At 37.4% G+C, this 22,399-nt stretch overlaps 1 protein-coding gene across 2 annotated transcripts in view; it reads right to left on the bottom strand.

The window, feature by feature from the left end:
• Positions 1-22,399, bottom strand: part of CMYA5 (cardiomyopathy associated 5) — a 121,461-nt gene that overhangs the window by 27,290 nt on the left and 71,772 nt on the right. The window contains exons 5-8 of one of the 2 annotated variants that reach the window (XM_068535565.1): positions 18,402-18,520; positions 7,602-7,751; positions 4,930-5,076; positions 3,668-3,815 (exon numbers count right to left, since the gene is read on the bottom strand). In XM_068535565.1, coding sequence (XP_068391666.1) covers positions 3,668-3,815; positions 4,930-5,076; positions 7,602-7,751; positions 18,402-18,520 — 564 coding nt within the window. Of the gene's footprint in view, positions 1-3,667; positions 3,816-4,929; positions 5,077-7,601; positions 7,752-18,401; positions 18,521-22,399 lie in introns of those variants that run through there. The other variant, XM_068535566.1, reaches the window with a different exon arrangement.

The following is a 22,399-nucleotide window of genomic DNA, read 5'->3' as shown; positions in this document are numbered from 1 at the left end:
ACCCAGTTTTTTGTGGGGTTGCTTTTGTGTTTTGTTTTCTTTTCTTTTTGCATCTGATTTAGAACAGGGGTTTTGCATAGAACCTAAAATGTATGTAAGGGTTATGTAACCAATGGATCAACAAGATGATCAGTGTCCTTCCCTATAAGTGATCCATGAAAAGGCTTCCGGTCCACAGGTTAGACTAGTCTTATCTCCTAGTTAAGTATCCAAGCACTAAAATTAACTCATTCACCATTCTTCTTTACTTTGTTGGCACAGTTTATTTTTTTTTTCCCATTGTGAATAGGAGATTATCCTCAAAGCTGACCTAACTTTTTTTGTTGGTGTCAGTATTATGTGTTCGATGTTGATGATATTTACCCATTCAGGTAACACATATGTATTGAGTAGCTACAATATGCCAGACGCTGTCTCGGGCACTGACGCTGCCACTTTAAATAATAATCCCTTCATGGAGCCAACAAGTGAGTGGGATCAGACAATCCTTGGCTTGCTGTTCTTTCCAAGACACAAAATAACTTTAATTATGTACTGCTATGCAGAGAAACAAAGTGAAGAATGTGGTTCTAATAGAATGGAACAGTAGGGTTTGTTTGCCTTTGTTGGCTAGGGGTGATCAAGTGTTGAGGTTCTTTGTTTATCAATTCTACTGTCTGACTAGCTGTCTACAACTGACATCCTAGAGATTGGGCAATATAGATGATAGTAAATAGTTAATGTTCTGTAGGGTTTTGAACCATCAGACATTGTAGGGAATGTTTTAAAGTTGGCTGTAAGAACCAGATGGTCAAAGACCTAAGACACATGGCTACTCCAGAAGAGTAGAATTTTCCTTCCCTCCTGAACTCTTAACAAAAGAGATACAAATGAGTTTTGCAGCACTGGGACTCTGAAATTAAGGACGAATTATTTCACAGTCTGTTGATGCCAACCAGAGGTATAAGGTATTGAGGTTTCTTGTATTCGTGAGGGATCACAGGGTAGTGATTTGTGGCCAACACAATTGTGCTTGCCTCAAAAAATTATCTCTTGTAAGATTCAGCAGGGATCCAGAGAGGCTGAAGAGTCATCCCTGGGCTGTGGATTGAACATACCATTCTACCTCCTGGCACTGAGGGGTCTTTTAGCACCTAATTGGAAAAGAGCTCCATCTCCAACACAGCCCCGAACTGTCAGCAAGCCTTCTGCGTGTGGAATCTCCCTTCACTTCTAGCTTGCTGGACCACATCCATTCAATAACAAAGGATTCTTGTAGTGTTCCATAACTTCTACAAACTTCTGCTTATCCAGCCTCTCAAGTGCTCTCCTTTGGCAAGAAAAATAAAAATGAACCCACTGGCAAAGCCTCAAAGGGGTAAACTCATGACAAGTCATGTTTTAATAAGCTCAACTTTTGTCTTAATGAAATTAGTGGACGGCCATTTTTTCCCTAGAAATGGAGCCGTCAATGATTTCTCTGGCTTTGATGAAGGATTTGTTTGGAATGCATTGTTCACTGTTGATATCAAATGGACTTTTTTTTTTGAGGGCCCCAGGATGATCAGAGAAATGAAAAACTTTAATTAAAGGGGTTTTGAATGGTACTGTATTCTCTCTTTACATCTATGTTTTTCATGTGACAAAGGAAACCCAGGATACACAATAACTTCCAGTTGTCAGGCTGTTAAGGTATGCTAACTCAGTCTGTGTAATGATACAAGTTTTAGAACTAGTGGAAAGAATAAGACAAACCTGAGTGTGCATCCTGACTCCAAACTCTCACTCCGTCATTTAATACCTTGGCCAAATTATTTAACCTCCCTGAGTCTCATTCAGTGGAAGTCATGACCTCCCTCCTAGAATTGTCGAGAGGGTTAGATGAAATTTAGCACAGTTCCTGGCATGTTGAAGGCCCTCGGTGATGCCATTCCCCCTTTCATCCCCCCATTCCCTTCTCCCTGTAGCTGCATTTATGAGATGACATCACAGTTCCCTCAGTGAGATGGCTACTAGGTCTCAGGGTTTCTCTCAGATTTCTGCTGATTTAAGAATCCAACTGTGCTGGTATTATTTATGCAAATGTCAGCTGGGGACCGATGCTATAACAAGGATGAGTCACTTCAGAGCATTCCTTCACAGTCTCATCTTGCCTCAGAAAGAACTGGGCTTTCCTCACTGATGGTGAAGAATGATGGGAGAGATTGCCCTGGGACTCAGGCACTCAAGACCAAATGCTCTCCTAGCATCAAGAGTCTTTTGCAGAGAATGTCCAGGACTCTCCTGGGTGACATTCAACAGTGGTTAGCAGCTGGGACTGTGAAATCTAACAAAACAAGGTTTGAATCCTGATTGCCACTCACTAGCTGCTAGCGTCTTAAAGCATATGTTTTCTCTCAGAGTTCGTCTGAGGATTAAATAAGGCAACATACATAAGGCACTTAGAATAGTGACTTGGCACATAGTAAATGCTCAATAGAAGCCAGTTATAATCTCTCTCTCTTTGTCTCTGTCTTTGTCTCCCTCTCTCTCCCTCTTTTCTCTCTCTTCCTCTGTCTCTCTGTTTCTGTCTCTGTTGGTCTGTCTGGTCTGTCTGTCTGTCTGTGAGTTAACCTCTCGGCTATTTGCTGATCATTGAAGCCTGCCTTCTAGCAATTGGCACATTAACAGAGATGTTGTTTCTCGTACATTTACTACGTTCTCACTCCTGCTGAAATGTCTACATCCCACCTATACACACTCCACTCAACATTAATTTGTCCTTTGATCATTATTTTGTGAAGCCTGCCTTCACATACTTGAAAGAAACTATAATTATTGCTCAGTCATATGAAACCTCACATCATAACTAAATAAATAGCTGTTGATTGATAATGAAAATAATCAAGAGCTTAAATAATATACTTTATTAAAAAGCTATCTAATTTCATACCATTATTTCCAAGTTCCATATCCTGCCAAAATAGTTTATCTCAGTAAATTTGGTTTTAAAAAAATCTCTATCAAAATATGAATATTAATAATAATGATCGGAATCTTCATCATGGAACACAAAGTTGCCCTATTGCCATGGATTGGAGGTTAATAAGTAAATGAAGTAACATTTACCAAAGGTCCTCTGGATGCACAGCCCTTTATTGATAAATTTTAGCTTCGTAATTTTAGTGAGAGAGCTTTACGTTTCTTTTTTCCAGAAAAAGTCCCTAGATTCTTCATGCTCTTGAAGAGGCAGGTATATCTCTGTGATAATATATATGTCATTAGGTCCTTTATATTACCAATATATCACGGAGACATTCAAATTTACATTATATACAAGCTCGCTGTTAGTTTCCTGAGTTAGGTGGTACCTATTCTGATCTAACTACTAAAAAGCAGATAACATATGCATATATCCTGTCTAATGACTCAAATTAAATATATCTCAAAGAGTGTTCTATCTTATTAAAATTCACATATATTTTTCTTACAAGGGAGTGATTATTCTGCATTGCAGCATGTGTTTATTACAAACTTAGACATCATTGACGAATAGTGATGGAGTTGCAAATCAAGTCAACGGCTTAATTAGCTCAGGAGGATTTTAGGAAGCTTTTCTCCCTCTGTGAGCATAAGCTTAGAGGTTAGCTTGGAGGCCTGCGCTGGGTTCCTGGCACCCCAGGCTCTCCCCATGGAGACGGATCTTTACCTGAGGCCCTCGCCCTCGGGAGAGTGCTGTCTGCAGTACTCCAAAGTGTAGGTCTCAGTGGCCTCTGGGTTGGCAGGCCGCCATCGGATGGTGGCCGTGTTCCAACACACAGTACAGTCCTCGGCACAGATCACAGGGGTGGAGGGCGCTGCAGAGAGAGAACCAAGTCAATTGTGGCTCACTCTATGGCAGTTCTGCTTCCCTGGTACTCTGGGAAGAATGCTTGGGCATGATTTTATTTTAATTTTTGACTAAAAAATACATTCTGGGTTGAAAATCCAAAAGGTATAAAAATGTATACAGTGAAAAATCTCCCTCTCACCCCTGCCTTCCAAATTGCCCAGTTTTCACCCATCCACAAACAGCTTCTAAAAGTAGCTTCCTATAAATCCTACCAGAGTTTCTTCATACATATACAAGTAAATAAAAGTATTCTTGTCCCCTTCCTTTGCACAAAAGTTAGCCATGATCTTGCCATCAATAGGTGCTCAATAAATACTTGTTTTAAAAGGCAAGAAGAAAGGATAAACCAGTGGAAGTAAGTTAACTGCCTCAGAGGGGTATCCGAGACAGGCCAGGGCAGGGACAGTTACAATTATCTTAAAGGCAATGCAAACTCAGCTTATCCTACACCTGCTTCAGCCCCCTGTGAAAAGGTTCCATCATGGGAATGCATTCCCAGCTGAATACCATTGCTGAGAAACCTTTTGGGGGCTCCCAGCACCTATATGAGGAAGCCTGAGCTTCTTACCTTAGCAAATGTGAACTCTATACACTATACCTTTCTCATCTCATGTCTCCCCTCTCCTTGCTTTTAAGTCAAAGAAATAATACCAAAATTCTTGTTGTATCCTGCACACTCCATACTCTTTCTTACCTGGGCACCTGTGCTCATTTGTCTTCTTCAAATGGAATACACTCCTTTAACACATTATTCCTACTGATCCTTTAAGGATTCCATTCAGACATCAGTTCTAGGAAGCCATTCCTGACCCTGTCCCTGCCCTGGCCTGTCTCGGATACCCCTCTGGAGTGTTCTGAATCACGGCCCTTACCACACATTTTTTATAATCTTTTGTTCTGTGTCTCCCGCACTTGAGTATGAGCTTTGTGAGAAGAGCCCAGTCTTATTTCTTGTTGTAAACCCAGCACTGCACAATACCCAGCACACAATAGGTGCTTAACAAATGCTTATTGGTAGATCTTAATAGTCTGTGAAGAATTGAGCATTGCCTCCTAACACCCCCTTAACATCTCTTTACCTGTTCTAAAAATTGCCCTTTCGCTGGGCAGGCTACATCCGGTGAAATTCACAGCCATTACCCATACTTGATAGCATCGGTCAGGTTCTAAATCTTCAAAAACGCAGTAGCTTTCTTTCACGGTCACTCTGTATTCTTCTACCAAATCTAGCAAAAAACACAATCATAAACGCTAGGGTATCTTCCTAAGTTAGTTGAAAGTTACAGTTATTGGAAAAATAACACATTTTTCAGTGGGAAACACAAACTGATAAACTTACAGATACTACTGTGTGATAGATAGCACTTTAGAACACTTAAAGCAACAGCATTCTGAAAGATATTTAGAATGACACAGTATTACTTGTGAACACTTACCAGAAAATAATAGCATATTAGTAAGATCCTGAGCTTCATATTCCGCAATTAAAGTAACTTATTTCAATAGCAAATACTAAAATTGCAGAGTTTATGTTAACTTAAATCTCAGTAATACATTCTCAAGAAAATTCTTAAGAAGCAATGCCAATATTTCAGGAGAGTATGTAATAAAATAAGGACAATCCCATGTTTTCTAAATTTATGATGTTAAAAAGCATCTTTACAGATTAGTAAAGCATTTTAGTATTCAGTATGATTTTCAAAGTTTCAAATCCTGCTTCCTTCTCATGAATTCCAGAATCCTTTCACCTAGAAATTTCCACAATTTATAGAAATATTTAAACACCTTTGACAGAGCATAAACTATTCTAAGAAATGACTTTGTTTAGTCAAGACATTTCCTAAAATTACTTATATTATTTTCAATATGTTAGTAGTAAATATTACTCAATAACATTCTGAACACCTGCCCCTTGGGCCAATCTGATTATTCTTACTGAAATTTTCTCTCCTTTTAAAAGAACAATTTTCTTTTCTAAATTAGCCTATGGTAATTCCAGTTATCCTCTCTTATTACTCCAGGATGTTACATCTTCAAAACCCCTCCAGTTAAGAAACCCAGATTGTTCCCTTTTAAAGTAAATTTAAGAGATCTTCAACTCAGAAGCTTTCTTCAATTGCTTCTCTCTTTCCCAACGAGCTATACTTTCTGCGCAGAAAGTTTGGCTTAAATAATGTCATAAAGACATATACACTGAAAAACATTTCCCCATAGCCTAGAACTTGTGACTGCAGTTTTCAATGGAATTATCCTTTTAGGCTAAGTCCTGTTAGCCTGGTACTCCTTTTAACAGAGCACATAGCATATGTTACTGGAGACCTATTACACACCGCATGGTATCACAGTCTAGACCATCAGAATAATGAACTGGCATCAGCAGAGTTCAAGGCATTGAATGAATGAGACACAGGACAGGTAAGTGGGGCATGGTGTGGGGCGTCGGGGGGCGGTGGCGGTGAAGCACTTTTAAAAAGTACTCCAGGAAATAAACAGTTGTTAAGAGGAGTCTTGGAGAGCCATGAAGTTCCATGATATAGCTGGATAGACACAGTGAAGTGTGGTATAACAGAACAAACACAGAGTCAAGCAAATAAAAACGTAAGCTTTGGAATCTGAAAGATCTGTATTTAAAACCTGCCCTGGTCCTGAGTAACTTGTGTGGTCTTAGGCAAATTATTTAATCTCACATCAGTTTTCTCATTTGCAAATGCAGATAAGAGCACTTTCCTTGTTGTGCTGTGACAGGTATATGGTAATAGGTCCCCAATAAGATAGGAGTTCTTATAGACAAACTTAGCCAACTTTACAATATGCCTATGGTTGCTTTCTTACTTTTTTTCTAATTTAAATAAGTATCACATGACATCTGAAAAGACTTAAATACTGGTTAACAGTGAAATACATTATAATTCATTCCTTATTACAAATTGGGTTCCTATGCCATGTCAATCCTGTCACATGCTCATCTGATTTCCAAAATAAATGGGTCTATCTTCAACAAGCAACACAGAATGCCAGCACTCCCAGCTCTGATTCATCAGGAAGTACAACCTCAAACTGCCTGGCTTCTAGGTCTTATTAGAGGTCCTAGAGGTATCTACAGAGGCTCAACTATATGACGTGCCACCCATTCACCCTCCTAAGCACTTTCACCTCTATCTTCGCATTAATTTGGGACACCAGAAGACTACACCATACAGTTTTCTCATGCCTTGCGAAGTGTGAACTCTGAATTTACCTTTATAGTTTGTTTTCAGCTTTTATCAAAGGTGGATCTGAGAAATGCCAATCATGACATCCAATGCTGCATTTGCACTAAAATTACTGTGGAGGACAGTGTCCTATATACAGTTCATTTCTCCTCTACAAAGTGGCACACTTTATACTTGTCTTTTAGACTTCAGCTCTGATTGAAACTTTGTTTTCAACACTTTGGTACATTACCTCCTTCCTGAAAGTGAGAATCACTTAATTTCTCCTGTTAACCTGAGAACTCAAAGCCAAATTTGAATTTCAAGTACAGTATTCATGTTGATCATTAGGATGATATTTACGCATTTTTGTTTTCCTTGATCCTGATTTCCAAATTTTGCTTACATGTTATTTCATTATACGATTGTTGGTTCATTGTTGTTTTTGTAAGTGGCTACAAGTGCTTTGTGGAAAGAGCCATAATATGTATGTGTTTAAATACTACACATTAAGATATAGAAAGGTACATATGCACCTGAATTTGTGTTAGCAATCCTACCATTTACTTCCTGGTCATCTTGTGGCTCCTCCATGCAGTAAACCTGGAATGAGTCAACAACATCTTCCTTGTTCATGCTCCAGTAAACTGCAATCGTTGTGCTAGTGGCAGAATTTGGTTCCTGAGGTTCTAATCTAGGAGGCTGTGGAACTGGAATATAAGCAAGATTTATTATCAGTAATGCTGCTTTTATTGATTGATTTCTTTTTCTTTTTGCAAAAGTCACTTGTACTTACTGATAAAAATAGAAACAATACAGAAGTACATGGAGTAAAGCTGGGAGGACTACCTTGTTCCCAACAGCCCCCAACCCCAAGGATATTCCTTGGAGGCAACCACTGTTACAGTTGAGTGTGTCTCCCTCCAAAATGTCTTGTCTGCATGTGTACATATATACATATAATATACATAGAAATAAACAAAAATGGATCTCCCAATGGGATCACTTGATAATATTCTTCTGTAATCCTATATTTAGAGCAATAAACTTATACAAGTTAGAGGATTCATCAAATGATTTGGTTTTCCTTCAAAACAAAACTTTGAGAACGCATTGCTAGATAACCAATGTTGTATCCTTCTACATCAGTATAGAAACTATATTCAAATAGAGACAAATGAAACCCTTTTTAGCTATAGTTGCTATATCATCAAGGCTGAAAAAGACTTGCATGAATAAAATATCAAAATACACTTTCTGAAACGACTATCCCATTTTTTCCATCTCCAACATGACTATACCTACAACTTTTTAAAACAAAATGTAAAAATTACATGAGGGAAAAAGTACCCTATTAACTGATTCAAATATAAGGTTTAGATATCTAGTATAAATCCATTGTTCTGAATTTTAAAGACAACAATATTCTCAAGTGTTTTACTAGAGATTTCAAAGGTTTATAATTATGCATATTGAACATTAACAGCATATACGACACCATAAATCAAGCTCCTATACAATTCTCCTCCAAAATTTTTGAGATATAAAAGCACTGAACAGCAGAGCCTCCCATCAAGCCTCTTAGATAGCCTCAACCACCAGAGGGCAGACAACAGAAGCAAGAAAAACTATAATCCTGCAGCCTGTGGACCAAAAACCAGTTACAGAAAGATAGAGAAGATGAAAAGGCAGAGGGCTATGTACCAGATGAAGGAACAAGAAAAAACCCCAGAAAAACAACTAAATGAAGTGGAGATAGGCAACCTTCCAGAAAAAGAATTCAGAATAATGAGAGTGAAGATGATCCAGGACCTCGGAATAAGAATGGAGGCAAAGATTGAGAAGATGGAAGAAATGATTAACAAAGACCTAGAAGAATTAAAGAACAAACAAACAGAGATGACCAATACAATAACTGAAATGAAAACTACACTAGAAGGAATCAATAGCAGAATAACTGAGGCAGAAGAACGGATAAGTGACCTGGAAGACAGAATGGTGGAATTCACTGCTGCGGAACAGACTAAAGAAAAAAGAATGAAAAGAAATGAAGACAGCCTAAGAGACCTCTGGGACAACATTAAACGCAACAACATTCGCATTATAGGGGTCCCAGAAGGAGAAGAGAGAGAGAAAGGACCAGGGAAAATATTTGAAGAGATTATAGTCGAAAACTTCCCTAACATGGGAAAGGAAATAGCCACCCAAGTCCAGGAAGTGCAGAGAGTCCCATACAGAATAAACCCAAGGAGAAACACACCGAGACACATAGTAATCAAAGTGGCAAAAATTAAAGACAAAGAAAAATTATTGAAAGCAGCAAGGGAAAAACGACAAATAAAATACAAGGGAACTCCCATAAGGTTAACAGCTGATTTCTCAGCAGAAACTCTGCAAGCCAGAAGGGAGTGGCACGATATACCTAAAGTGATGAAAGGGAAGAACCTACAACCAAGATTACTCTACCCGGCAAGGATCTCATTTAGATTTGATGGAGAAATCAAAAGCTTTACAGACAAGCAAAAGCTAAGAGAATTCAGCACCACCAAACCAGCTCTACAACAAATGCTAAAGGAACTTCTCTAAGTGGGAAACACAAGAGAAGAAAAGGACCTACAAAAACAAACCCAAAACAATTAAGAAAATGGTCATAGGAACATACATATCGATAATTACCTTAAACGTGAATGGATTAAATGCCCCAACCAAAAGACACAGACTGGCTGAATGGATACAAAAACAAGACCCATATATGTGCTGTCTACAAGAGACCCACTTTAGACCTAGGGACACATACAGACTGAAAGTGAGGGGATGGAAAAAGATATTCAATGCAAATGGAAATCAAAAGAAAGCTGGAGTAGCTATACTCATATCAGATAAAATAGACTTTAAAATAAAGAATGTTACAAGAGACAAGGAAGGACACTACATAATGATCCAGGGATCAATCCAAGAAGAAGACATAACAATTATAAATATGTATGCACCCAACATAGGAGCACCTCAATACATAAGGCAACTGCTAACAGCTATAAAAGAGGAAATCGACAGTAACACAATAATAGTGGGGGACTTTAACACCTCACTTACACCAATGGACAGATCATCCAAAATGAAAATAAATAAGGAAACAGAAGCTTTAAATGACACAATAGACCAGATAGATTTAATTGATATATATAGGACATTCCATCCAAAAACAGCAGATTACATGTTCTTCTCAAGTGCGCACGGAACATTCTCCAGGATAGATCACATCTTGGGTCACAAATCAAGCCTCAGTAAATTTAAGAAAATTGAAATCATATCAAGCATCTTTTCCGACCACAACGCTATGAGATTAGAAATGAATTACAGGGAAAAAAACGTAAAAAGGACAAACACATGGAGGCTAAACAATACGTTACTAAATAACCAAGAGATCACTGAAGAAATCAAAGAGGAAATAAAAAAATACCTAGAGACAGATGACAATGAAAACACGACGACCCAAAACCTATGGGATGCAGCAAAAGCGGTTCTAAGAGGGAAGTTTATAGCTATACAAGCCTACCTAAAGAAACAAGAAAAATCTCAAGTAAACAATCTAACCTTACACCTAAAGAAACTAGAGAAAGAAGAACAAACAAAACCCAAAGTTAGCAGAAGGAAAGAAATCATAAAGATCAGAGCAGAAATAAATGAAATAGAAACAAAGAAAACAATAGCAAAGATCAATAAAACTAAAAGTTGGTTCTTTGCGAAGATAAACAAAATTGATAAGCCATTAGCCAGACTCATCAAGAAAAAGAGGGAGAGGACTCAAATCAATAAAATCAGAAATGAAAAAGGAGAAGTTACAACAGACACCGCAGAAATACAAAGCATCCTAAGAGACTACTACAAGCAACTTTATGCCAATAAAATGGACAACCTGGAAGAAATGGACAAATTCTTAGAAAGGTATAACCTTCCAAGACTGAATCAGGAAGAAACAGAAAATATGAACAGACCAATCACAAGTAATGAAATTGAAACTGTGATTAAAAATCTTCCAACAAACAAAAGTCCAGGACCAGATGGCTTCACAGGTGAATTCTATCAAACATTTAGAGAAGAGCTATCACCCATCCTTCTCAAACTCTTCCAAAAAATTGCAGAGGAAGGAACACTCCCAAACTCATTCTATGAGGCCACCATCACCCTGATACCAAAACCAGACAAAGACACTACAAAAAAAGAAAATTACAGACCAATATCACTGATGAATATAGATGCAAAAATCCTCAACAAAATACTAGCAAACAGAATCCAACAACACATTAAAAGGATCATACACCACGATCAAGTGGGATTTATCCCAGGGATGCAAGGATTCTTCAATATACGCAAATCAATCAATGTGATACACCATATTAACAAATTGAAGAATAAAAACCATATGATCATCTCAATAGATGCAGAAAAAGCTTTTGACAAAATTCAACACCCATTTCTGATAAAAACTCTCCAGAAAGTGGGCATAGAGGGAACCTACCTCAACATAATAAAGGCCATATATGACAAACCCACAGCAAACATCATTCTCAATGGTGAAAAACTGAAAGCATTTCCTCTAAGATCAGGAACGAGACAAGGATGTCCACTCTCACCACTGTTATTCAACATAGTTCTGGAAGTCCTAGCCACGGCAATCAGAGAAGAAAAAGAAATAAAAGGAATACAAATTGGAAAAGAAGAAGTAAAACTGTCACTGTTTGCAGATGACATGATACTATACATAGAGAATCCTAAAGATGCCACCAGAAAACTGCTAGAGCTAATTAATGAATATGGTAAAGTTGCAGGATACAAAATTAATCCACAGAAATCTCTTGCATTCCTATACACTAATGATGAAAAATCTGAAAGAGAAATTATGGAAACACTCCCATTTACCATTGCAACAAAAAGAATAAAATACCTAGGAATAAACCTACCTAGGGAGACAAAAGACCTGTATGCAGAAAACTATAAGACACTGATGAAAGAAATTAAAGATGATACCAACAGATGGAGAGATATACCATGTTCTTGGATTGGAAGAATCAACATTGTGAAAATGAGTATACTACCCAAAGCAATCTACAGATTCAATGAAATCCCTATCAAATTACCAATGGCATTTTTTACGGAGCTAGAACAAATCATCTTAAAATTTGTATGGAGACACAAAAGACCCCGAATAGCCAAAGCAGTCTTGAGGCAAAAAAATGGAGCTGGAGGAATCAGACTCCCTGACTTCAGACTATACTACAAAGCTACAGTAATCAAGACAATATGGTACTGGCACAAAAACAGAAACATAGATCAATGGAACAAGATAGAAAGCCCAGAGATTAACCCACGCACCTATGGTCAACTAATCTATGACAAAGGAGGCAAAGATATACAATGGAGAAAAGACAGTCTCTTCAATAAGTGGTGCTGGGAAAACTGGACAGCTCCATGTAAAAGAATGAAATTAGAATACTCCCTAACACCATACACAAAAATAAACTCAAAATGGATTAGAGACCTAAATATAAGACTGGACACTATAAAACTCTTAGTGGAAAACATAGGAAGAACACTCTTTGACATAAATCACAGCAAGATCTTTTTTGATCCACCTCCTAGAGTAATGGAAATAAAAACAAAAATAAACAAGTGGGACCTAATGAAACTTCAAAGCTTTTGCACAGCAAAGGAAACCATAAACAAGACGAAAAGACAACCCTCAGAATGGGAGAAAATATTTGCAAATGAATCAACGGACAAAGGATCAATCTCCAAAATATATAAACAGCTCATTCAGCTCAATATCAAAGAAACAAACACCCCAATCCAAAAATGGGCAGAAGACCTAAATAGACATTTCTCCAAAGAAGACATACAGACGGCCACGAAGCACATGAAAAGATGCTCAACATCACTAATTATTAGAGAAATGCAAATCAAAACTACAATGAGGTATCACCTCACTCCTGTTAGAATGGGCATCATCAGAAAATCTACAAACAACAAATGCTGGAGAGGGTGTGGAGAAAAGGGAAACCTCTTGCACTGTTGGTGGGAATGTAAATTGATACAGCCACTATGGAGAACAATATGGAGGTTCCTTAAAAAACTAAAAATAGAATTACCATATGACCCAGCAATCCCACTACTGGGCATATACCCAGAGAAAACCGTAATTCAAAAAGACACATGCACCCGAATGTTCATTGCAGCACTATTTACAATAGCCAGGTCATGGAAGCAACCTAAATGCCCATCAGCAGACGAATGGATAAAGAAGTTGTGGTACATATATACAATGGAATATTACTCAGCCATAAAAAGGAACGAAATTGAGTCATTTGTTGAGACGTGGATGGATCTAGAGACTGTCATACAGAGTGAAGTAAGTCAGAAAGAGAAAAACAAATATCGTATATTAATGCATGTATGCGGAACCTAGAAAAATGGTACAGATGAGCCAGTTTGCAGGGCAGAATTTGAGACACAGATGTAGAGAATGGACATATGGACACCAAGGGGGGAAAACTGCGGTGAGGTGGGGATGGTGGTGTGCTGAATTGGACGATTGGGATTGACATGTATACACTGATGTGTATAAAACTGATGCCTAATAAGAACCTGCAGTATAAAAAAACAAACAAAACAACTAATACTAAACTTTCATTGGGTTATTTGTATGGAAATATGTTAATATAAATGTTTCAGACATTACATGAAATTTCTAAAAATCTTATATTTGTATTTGTATGGAAATATGTATGGAAATATGTTAATATAAATGTTTCAGACATTACATGAAATTTCTAAAAATCTTATATTTGTATTTGTATGGAAGTATGTATGGAAATATGTTAATATAAATGTTTCAGACATTACATGAAATTTCTAAAAATCTTATATGTTCTGGTATAATGTTATAAGTAATAATCCTAGTTATTACTTTAAAATGTATATCTCAGAAATAACTAATTTTCTTGTCAACTGCATTATTATGAACTTTCATCAAATCTTTAACCGTGGTCATTTTTAAGTCTTTTGTCATTTACAGACAGTTCTGGGTGTACTCTGATGATTCTGCAAATATGTTCCTATAAAAGGGTTTCATCTTCAAGAAATTCATGGAAAAGACTCTGACAAGTACAGGTTTCTGGTAACTGACTGTACTGCTGAACTGAATGAATAAGCATTTTCAGAACTCTAATGAAAACCTGATGAACTCATAAAAGTGCTAACAAAAGATCAAGATGAAAAAAAAAATTAATTACATGGGACTGAGTGAACTGATGAGGATGAGTATAATTTTTGTGACTTTCTGTCTGAATTAAAAAAAAAAAAAAAAAAAATCCCACAAGGACTCAGAGGCAAAGAATATACAAATCAATTTTCACTGCAAAGTAAAGGAGCTGTTACAGTGGAGGATTACTGGACTGAATGTCAATATTATGACATAGTACGAGTGTGTTTCATGTTTGGTGATTGCAATCATTGTTGCTTTTGTTGTGGTCATCCATGTAAAAAAAAAAAAAAAAAAAGCACTGAACATAGTTTACAAATTAAAGGAAAAGGTTATTCCCATAGTTGAAAAGATGTCCTGTTTTTAAATTTATTTGTGTTGTTATTTTCCTGTCAACAATTTCCTGAGAGATGAGTTTGCTGAATAATACAGGCCAAATTTTATGAGATTACTTTATTAAAAGTCAACACTGAAGGGAAAGAAAACAAAGTTTAGTTCAACAGGAAAGTGGAAATTAGAAGAAATAAATGGGTCTAAATTTAGTAAATGGAACAAAAAGAGACACATTGAAAAGATTCAATAAAGAGATAAAGACCTGAGGAAATATACAGTTATGAAAAATGAGAAGCAGGATAAGAGACTGGGCAAGTTCATGGGTTTTGGAGCAGAGAGGCTGGCCTGAGGTTAAATGCCAGATCCCCCACTTAGGAGCTGTGTTATCTCAGCTTCAGTTCCTCCATCTTTAAAATGGGAAAACGACAATAATACCATTTCCTCCCAGGGTTGTTTTAAAAAGCAAGATAATGTATATTAAGTGCTTAGCAATGTATCTGACACATAACCGGTGTTAACATTCAGAAAGCAACATGGCCTTTTGCAGGAGCACAGAAAATGGAGGGGAGAAGGCAGGAAGCCCCTGAAGATGGGAGTTGAAGTAGAGACCCATCATCTGGTAAATCACAGAGGGAACACAGAGGTAAGACATGCTGGGAGCCTGCATGATAAGGCAGGAAGCCTGCCTGTCAGAGCACCTCCCCAAGGACTGATAGTGGTTCAGAGACTCTTATACTATCTTTGACTTTTCTGTCTTCCCAGCAGGAAATCAGTGTCACATTCTAAAGGAGTCCATCCAGATAAATGTAGTTCAGTAAATTTTCATGTTGCCCAGGTTTATGGAAGAGCCAAGCAGATTGACTATTATCAATCATCTTTGAAGCAGTGCTGGAGAACTTCTTGAGGCATGAACAACGAAAATGCTGCTCTTTTCTCTATGAATTATAAATTGCGCTATAGCTGCCTTTTTAAAAACGGCAACATCTTTTCAAAAATCTCTCTCTCAGGTAGCTTAACAAACTTAAAATTGATAACTGACCCCAAAATCAACAAATTTTAAGGAATAAGCAGTTGTAGGGAATTAAGCAAAGCATGTAGGCTAGAACTAATTTTGTACTTAATCTACTCCTTTAAAAACATTAAAATTAAAACATCTTTTTTCAAAACAAGAACCACTTTTATTCTTCAAAGTGTTCTAAAATTAAGAAGGGAGTATGACTATTCCATAGATGTAATCTAGTAACAGTGGCTGGATTTACAATTCCTGTGTGGCAAAAGGACATCAGAAGCTCAGATTTTACACGTTAGCAATGCTACTTACACTTCTGTAGTAATAAACTTGAGTAGGAGTAATGCCAAAAAATGCAAAATGATTTTAAGGCTTCTTTGCCAGAGGCTAAGGAACTAGGCAGAGCATCGCCCCATGGATTCCCTCTGCCTGACAGTGTGCCCATAAAGAGCTGTCATGCTTGGCGAGCTAAGCATTAGATCAACCCGCACTTCAGTACCTGTGGTGGATACAGATTCCCACTCAACCTAGCTTTCAAAAAAGTCCTCAGGAGAACAGCATGATTTGCAGTAGCCCAAATGTGAAAGCAACCCAAAAGTACATCGATGAGTGAATGGATAAGCAAAATGCAGTATAGACAGCCAATGGAATTTATTCAGCTTTAATAAGGAAGGGCATTCTGACACATGGTACAACACGGATGAACTTTGAGGACATTATGCTAAGTGAAATAAGCCAGTCACAAAAAGACAAATACTGCATAATTCCACTTATATGAGGTACCTAGAGTGCTTTAAATTCATACAGACAGGAAGTAGAATGGTGGTTGCCAGAGGCTGGGGGGAGGGGGCGGGGGCAGGAGGAATGAGGAGTTGGTATTTAATAGATACAGTTTCAGTCTTGCAAGATGAAAAGAATTCGGGAGATGGATTAGTGGTGATGGTTGTACGATGGTGGCTTCAACATGGTTAAAATGGTAAATTTTATTTTACGCATAATTTACCACAATTAAAAGAAAAAGTTCTTAGGAGCGGAGTCCAGGAAGCCTTGGATGTCACTAATCTATAGTTACCCCTCCTTTCACAGCAATGCACTCAGCCTCTTTGGTGTAGAGCAGTGGTTCAAGTGCAAAGACTCTGAAGCCAAACTCGACCCGCCACACACCACCCCCCACCCCAAATAGCTGTGTATCTAGGGCAATATGAGAGGCGTTTCTCTGTTCCCTTTATTTCCTCACCTGTCAAATGGGAATAACAATAAAACCTACCTCCTAGAGTTGCTGTGAGATTAGCTGACAGTCTAATTAGATAACAGTCTCCACACTGCCAGGCATCATGTAAGCACGGAAGAAATGTTAGGGGCTGCTCTGTTTCTCATCATAAAGGTCACATCCTTTCCTTATTATATCTGTTTATTACAGTGATCAGATTAGCTTTTCAGGAACCCGGTGAGGACTTTATAGCTGAGAGATGTTGTTGGTCACAAAATGAGCAAAAACTATCTAGCAGCAAGTCAACACCCTGGGCTCCAATTCTAGGAAGCAGATGTACAACGAATGCCATTTATATCTCAGAGACCAGTCTCCCCATAACAGTTTGGAACTACTGGGACTGCCACATGCACTGTTTCTGAATGAATCATGAACACTTTATGACAAATTTAACTCTGTGACCTCTAAAATATACAAAATGCCCTCTTATTGCCCATCAGATATTCAAAAGAATAGCCTTCTAAATAAACAACAGCATATAACGAATCCCTTAAAAGCAAAAGAGCTCCTCTGTTGACCAGAATTTCTTGGTTTGCAACCGCTGCTCTATTCAAATGCTTCTTAACGACATTACAAGAAAATACCCTTTTGTTCTGAGATATTTCTAGAGAAAACCCGTTAGGACAAATGACTGAATTTTTCATTTTACATAGGGTTGATGGGTTTTGCGGGGGCGGGGTGCTTTTCTGTTTTTCAGTTTTTTTTAAAGACACAGTAACCTTTTACTAGTTACTAAATTAAAACTCTTCCCACAGGAATGAAAGTTAATCATCAATTTGAAAACAGAAGTTGTCTTTAAGGTTTGCTTTGGAAGACTATAGCATCTTTTAAGGAGGGCATCTAAGTACATTTTACAGTAAGTGGAACTTGGTTACTTCACTGAAACACAGCGGCTTTGAAAAATCTAAAGAAATGTCATTGTCTTGTTTGTTAAAATAGCACATTAAAAAATATTCTGAAGAGCCAGCAGGATGCTTTTCACAGCTGAGTAGGAGGCTGCTGGCTACAGAGCATGATGCGGAGCTGTTAGTTCTCTAAGTTAATCTGTTTAGTTTGAAAAAAGGAAAAAGAACTCAATTGAAGAGGGGAAAACCACTCAGAAAGAAAAATCTGTTCAACATATATGAAAATATTTGATTTATTTTTCCTTCTATACCTGGCTGCTGGCATGAAGCAAATAATCTCTAGAAGAGAGAGAGAAATCCTCTTTTAAAAGGAAAAAAAAAAAAAAGAGAAGACCCTTCGATTCCATTGCTACTTCCTTCCACCTCCTCAATATCCCAGCACAGTCATAAAGCTTCAAATGGAAATGCAGTTTATAACTGAAATGGTTTGCTAGTCTCACGCTTTATTTCAGAATCTAGCTTTAAATTTTTACAACTAAGAGTTTTCTTTTTCCAGTTATACTTCCTTACATTCAACAACTTTATAAAACAAATAAGAAAAACTGCCAAATTTCATCAAGGTAAATAATATATTGAAGTTCCTACCAGCCACTTGTTTTAACATCTGGTCACTTCTTGCCGAGCTGTCGTCATAATGTTCAAAAAGCGAAAACGCAGCAGGCATTTTCTCTAAAGAAGCAGTGCTCTCCATTGCAGAAAGCAACCTATCAGGGGAAAATATTTCTATATAAGAAATTATTAGCATACAAAATGAAAGCTAAGAACAGTTATTCAAAATGAAGTTGTTGTTGGTGGTGGTGGTGATGGTGGTGGTTTCTGTGAGGCGTTGTATCCAAAAAGAATTTAAACTGTTTCAAAATCTGGAAATATATGTATAAAATCTATTCACAGGATTCTTCAGTGCAACTGGTAATATTAGAAACTCCATTCCTATATCCTTAAATCTGAATAGATTCCATTGAATTATACAGTCTTAATTTTGCCTCTATAAAGTTAGTCCTAAAAATGATTACATTTTAGTGATTGTTTATGCTCCCTAAAGATAAAAATGTTCAGAGCCCATCTGGAAATTCACATACTGTGTGATATCTTTGCTGTTTTCAACCACCACTATTATACATCTCACCATTTAGTCTTTCAAGAAAATATGTTCACCTACTATGTGCCAGGCACTGTTCTGGGTTCTGGGATACAGCAATGAAGGAGGATAAAGTCTATCTATTCTTAAAAGACTAAATAAGCCACAGTATATAAATTAATAGCTTTCTTTATACTCAAGACCGTCTTAGGAGGGATGCCAACAAATACTCAGCATTGGTATCCAGGTGAAATCTGGGCTTAAAATTAAAAAAAAAAAAAAAGGTAGATTCTGAAGAGGGAAAAGGGGAAGGTAGAATTGCAAAAACATTTATCTTTAGCATGAGGGGCCTAAACTTTGGTTAGGCGCTCTCCTCTGTGCACCTCACTCACAGAGGACTGGAATTACCTTCCAGAAATTAAGTCAACCACTAGGAACTCCATCAGCTTCATAATCATGGACGCTGGGGTTTGGGTAGCACAGACCCACCTCTAAGCCTTTCACCTGCTGTTGGAACTTTCTTCTCCTGAATACTTGTGTGGCTCCTTCCTCACTTAATTTAGATCTCTGTTCAAATGTCAGCTCTTCAGAGAGGGCAGCCCTCTCCCTTCTTCTGTTCCTTACTTTGTCGTGTTTTTTCTTCAAACTCATTACAACCTATTTGTTTTTGTCGGTCTACTTCACCTGACTATAATCTACATGCAAAAAAAGGACTTTGCTGGGTTCACTACTGTACTGTAATGTGTTACTTGGCACATAGTAGGCTTTTAATAAATATATTTTGAATGAATAAGAGGACAAGGTTTCATTTGGATGAGAATATCAGGACCTCAGGTCTGGAAAATTTATCAATATGAGGGGGAAAGATTATAAAATATAACTGAAATATTTAGAGTGCCCACTATGCTTACTTGTGTTAGGAATAATAAAATTCACTATCATCTGATTTGGGGGAGATGTTCCAGTAGGGACTTCGAAGAGGAGGTAACATTTGGCTGAGTCTTAAAAATAAGTAGGAGTTTCCTAGGCAGAAAAGATAGTACGGGTGTTGCAGAGAGAACAGCATGAATAAAGCCATGGAGTTGTGAAAGAGTATGACACACTCAAGGCCCAGAGGGGACCATGGGCTACCTTGAGAACTGGGAAAGGGAGACAGTTAGAGATGAAATAGAAAGGTGATTTGTGGCTTGACTGGGAAGTCTTTCATATCCACCAAGAGTTTCCATTTTGTCTTTTAAGGCAGGGAGAGCCATAGAAGTGTTTACACAAGGGAAGTTTAGAAGAGTACCCTGGCATGAGTCTGAGGGAGGATCAGAGCAAGTAGACTAGAGAGGTAGTGAGGCCAGTTGGGAGGACCCCATGACGCTCTTGATGAGGGAAGACAACACGAGCCTTAATTAAGGCTTTGGAGACGTAGAGGGTGGAAATGATAGGCTCAGAATGAACAAACAGGGGTGACTAGTGCACATACTAAGTCCTCTCAGTACATGTCACTAACGAAATGGAGGACTTTTTTGTAGCACAAAAGCTGTAGCTATAGATAGAACACATAAAATGTTTGAATTTTCCCTTATGCACTGATCTGTTCAATTTTAACATCAGTGTGTGTAAGGGCAAGCGGACATCTTTTTATGAGCAGGTCCTACAATGGTTGTGACTCGCTTTCATTATTAGAACACAAAAAAGCAAAACAGAGGAAAAAAAATTATCCTCTTAACAGAACAGCATTTTCTAAGCAAATGTGTTTTTTAAAATATGCAAATTTTGAGTCTAAATATCCTTGACAGCATTCTTTAATTTAAGCATTTTCAGTGTCAAGAAAAATTATTTAATATATGAGCACTGCCTTTAGATATATAATATGATGGCAGGGGAAAAAAAAGCAGCAAGGGGAAAAAACTAGGAGAAAAAGCTAGATAATTATCATTTCTCATAGAAAGGAACACCAACGACATTGAGACTTTGAGGCAGAAGTTGTCTTGAGAACATGAAAGGCTTCATTTTAGTGAAAAAAATCAAGCTTCATCATGTGTGTGTACATTTAACAGGATTTTCTTTAATTGCTTATATTGCTTCACCAAATTCTGAATTTTGTTATCTTTTTTCCTTACAGAAAAATAATGGTTATCCCAAGTGTACGCTCCTTTAGGCAACATGCAGCTTCCGCAAAGATTAATTCATTGTCAATTGGACAATGAGATCAAAATTAATTAAAATGGCACACAGATGAACAAGTTCAAGCACAAAACCAAAAAAAATGGTATTTAGAATTAAATGCATGTCAATTCGTATTAGCAAGTTAATATTCTAATGTTTAGAAAAGTAAAAATGTGAAACTATAGCATTTTTAAAGGTAAACACATTTGCAAATTTTCATTCACCAAGTTTTCTTGCCAATCAGTATCTTCCACGAGTGAATGAAATATAATAAATAAGCAAATATGCCCCTACATTGTCCAGTGCATACGGAATGGCACTCTAAATCCATATACTTTGGGGGTAAAAATAAATATCAATAATACTTAGAAGAAATGTGCAATTTTAAAAAAATAAAGAAAACTGGGAGCAAGGCCTGGGTATCAGCTTCCAGACCTGCCCGGTGTGCCTCTGACTCCTGCGTGAGAACTGGTACACGTGCAGGTGCCTGGTCGCACCTGGATTCTCCTGTAGTGGATCCGGGGTGGAGCTCCAGAAGCTTTGGTTTAACAAACTGCACAGGTAACTCAGAAGCCAGTCTGGGGCACCACCAGGCCAGAGGACAGGTTGTTATAAACCAGAGGTTCTCAACCCTGCCTGTGCACTGAAATCACCTAGCAAGCTTTAAAAATACCCTGGCCACACCCCACAACAGTTAAGCCAGAATCTCATGAGGTAAGATTGAGGTATCAGCATTTTTTAAAGCTCCCTGAGTAATTCTATTTATAACAGAGCCACTATAATAAAACTCTTATTGATTAATGCCAATGTTAATATACAAACTATTTTCTTAAAGCATCTTGACAATATTCTGTTGAACATGTTTTTTTAAAGGTAAATAAGATTCATCTGTACAGTTTTCATTATCTAAAAAATCAGGTTTCTAATCCAAACCCATTTTTCTATATTTTAATATATCACAAATACAAATTTCTGATTTTACTTTATGCTATTTCACAATTTGGCATTGAATGAAGTGAACTGAAGATAATATTTACAATTTTAGAAATTTACATTAAAGGGGTAAAAATGATTAAAAAAAAAAATTAGGCTCTGACAGGAGGAAAGACCTCAGGCCTGGCTATGAGGCAGAAGGGAAAACATGCCAGATCAGTATGAGCATTTCACTATCAGATGCTCCAGAAGATAAACATAGCTCTGCTATGTGTTTTTATAGACAACGTTTCCTAATTTCTTGTTGAGTGTTTTGCCTTTTAAATGAATGAAGAACTTCTCTTAGATTGAGTGTTAAAAAACAAAAAAAACAAAACAAAACAAAATCAAAAGAGGAAGATTCATTTAGGTGAGC

This window comes from Eschrichtius robustus, chromosome 2 (assembly GCF_028021215.1).
Source record: "Eschrichtius robustus isolate mEscRob2 chromosome 2, mEscRob2.pri, whole genome shotgun sequence".
NCBI lineage: Eukaryota > Metazoa > Chordata > Mammalia > Artiodactyla > Eschrichtiidae > Eschrichtius > Eschrichtius robustus.
The sequence above is the reverse complement of the archived record's forward strand: the minus strand, read 5'-3'. Positions and strand labels throughout refer to the sequence as shown.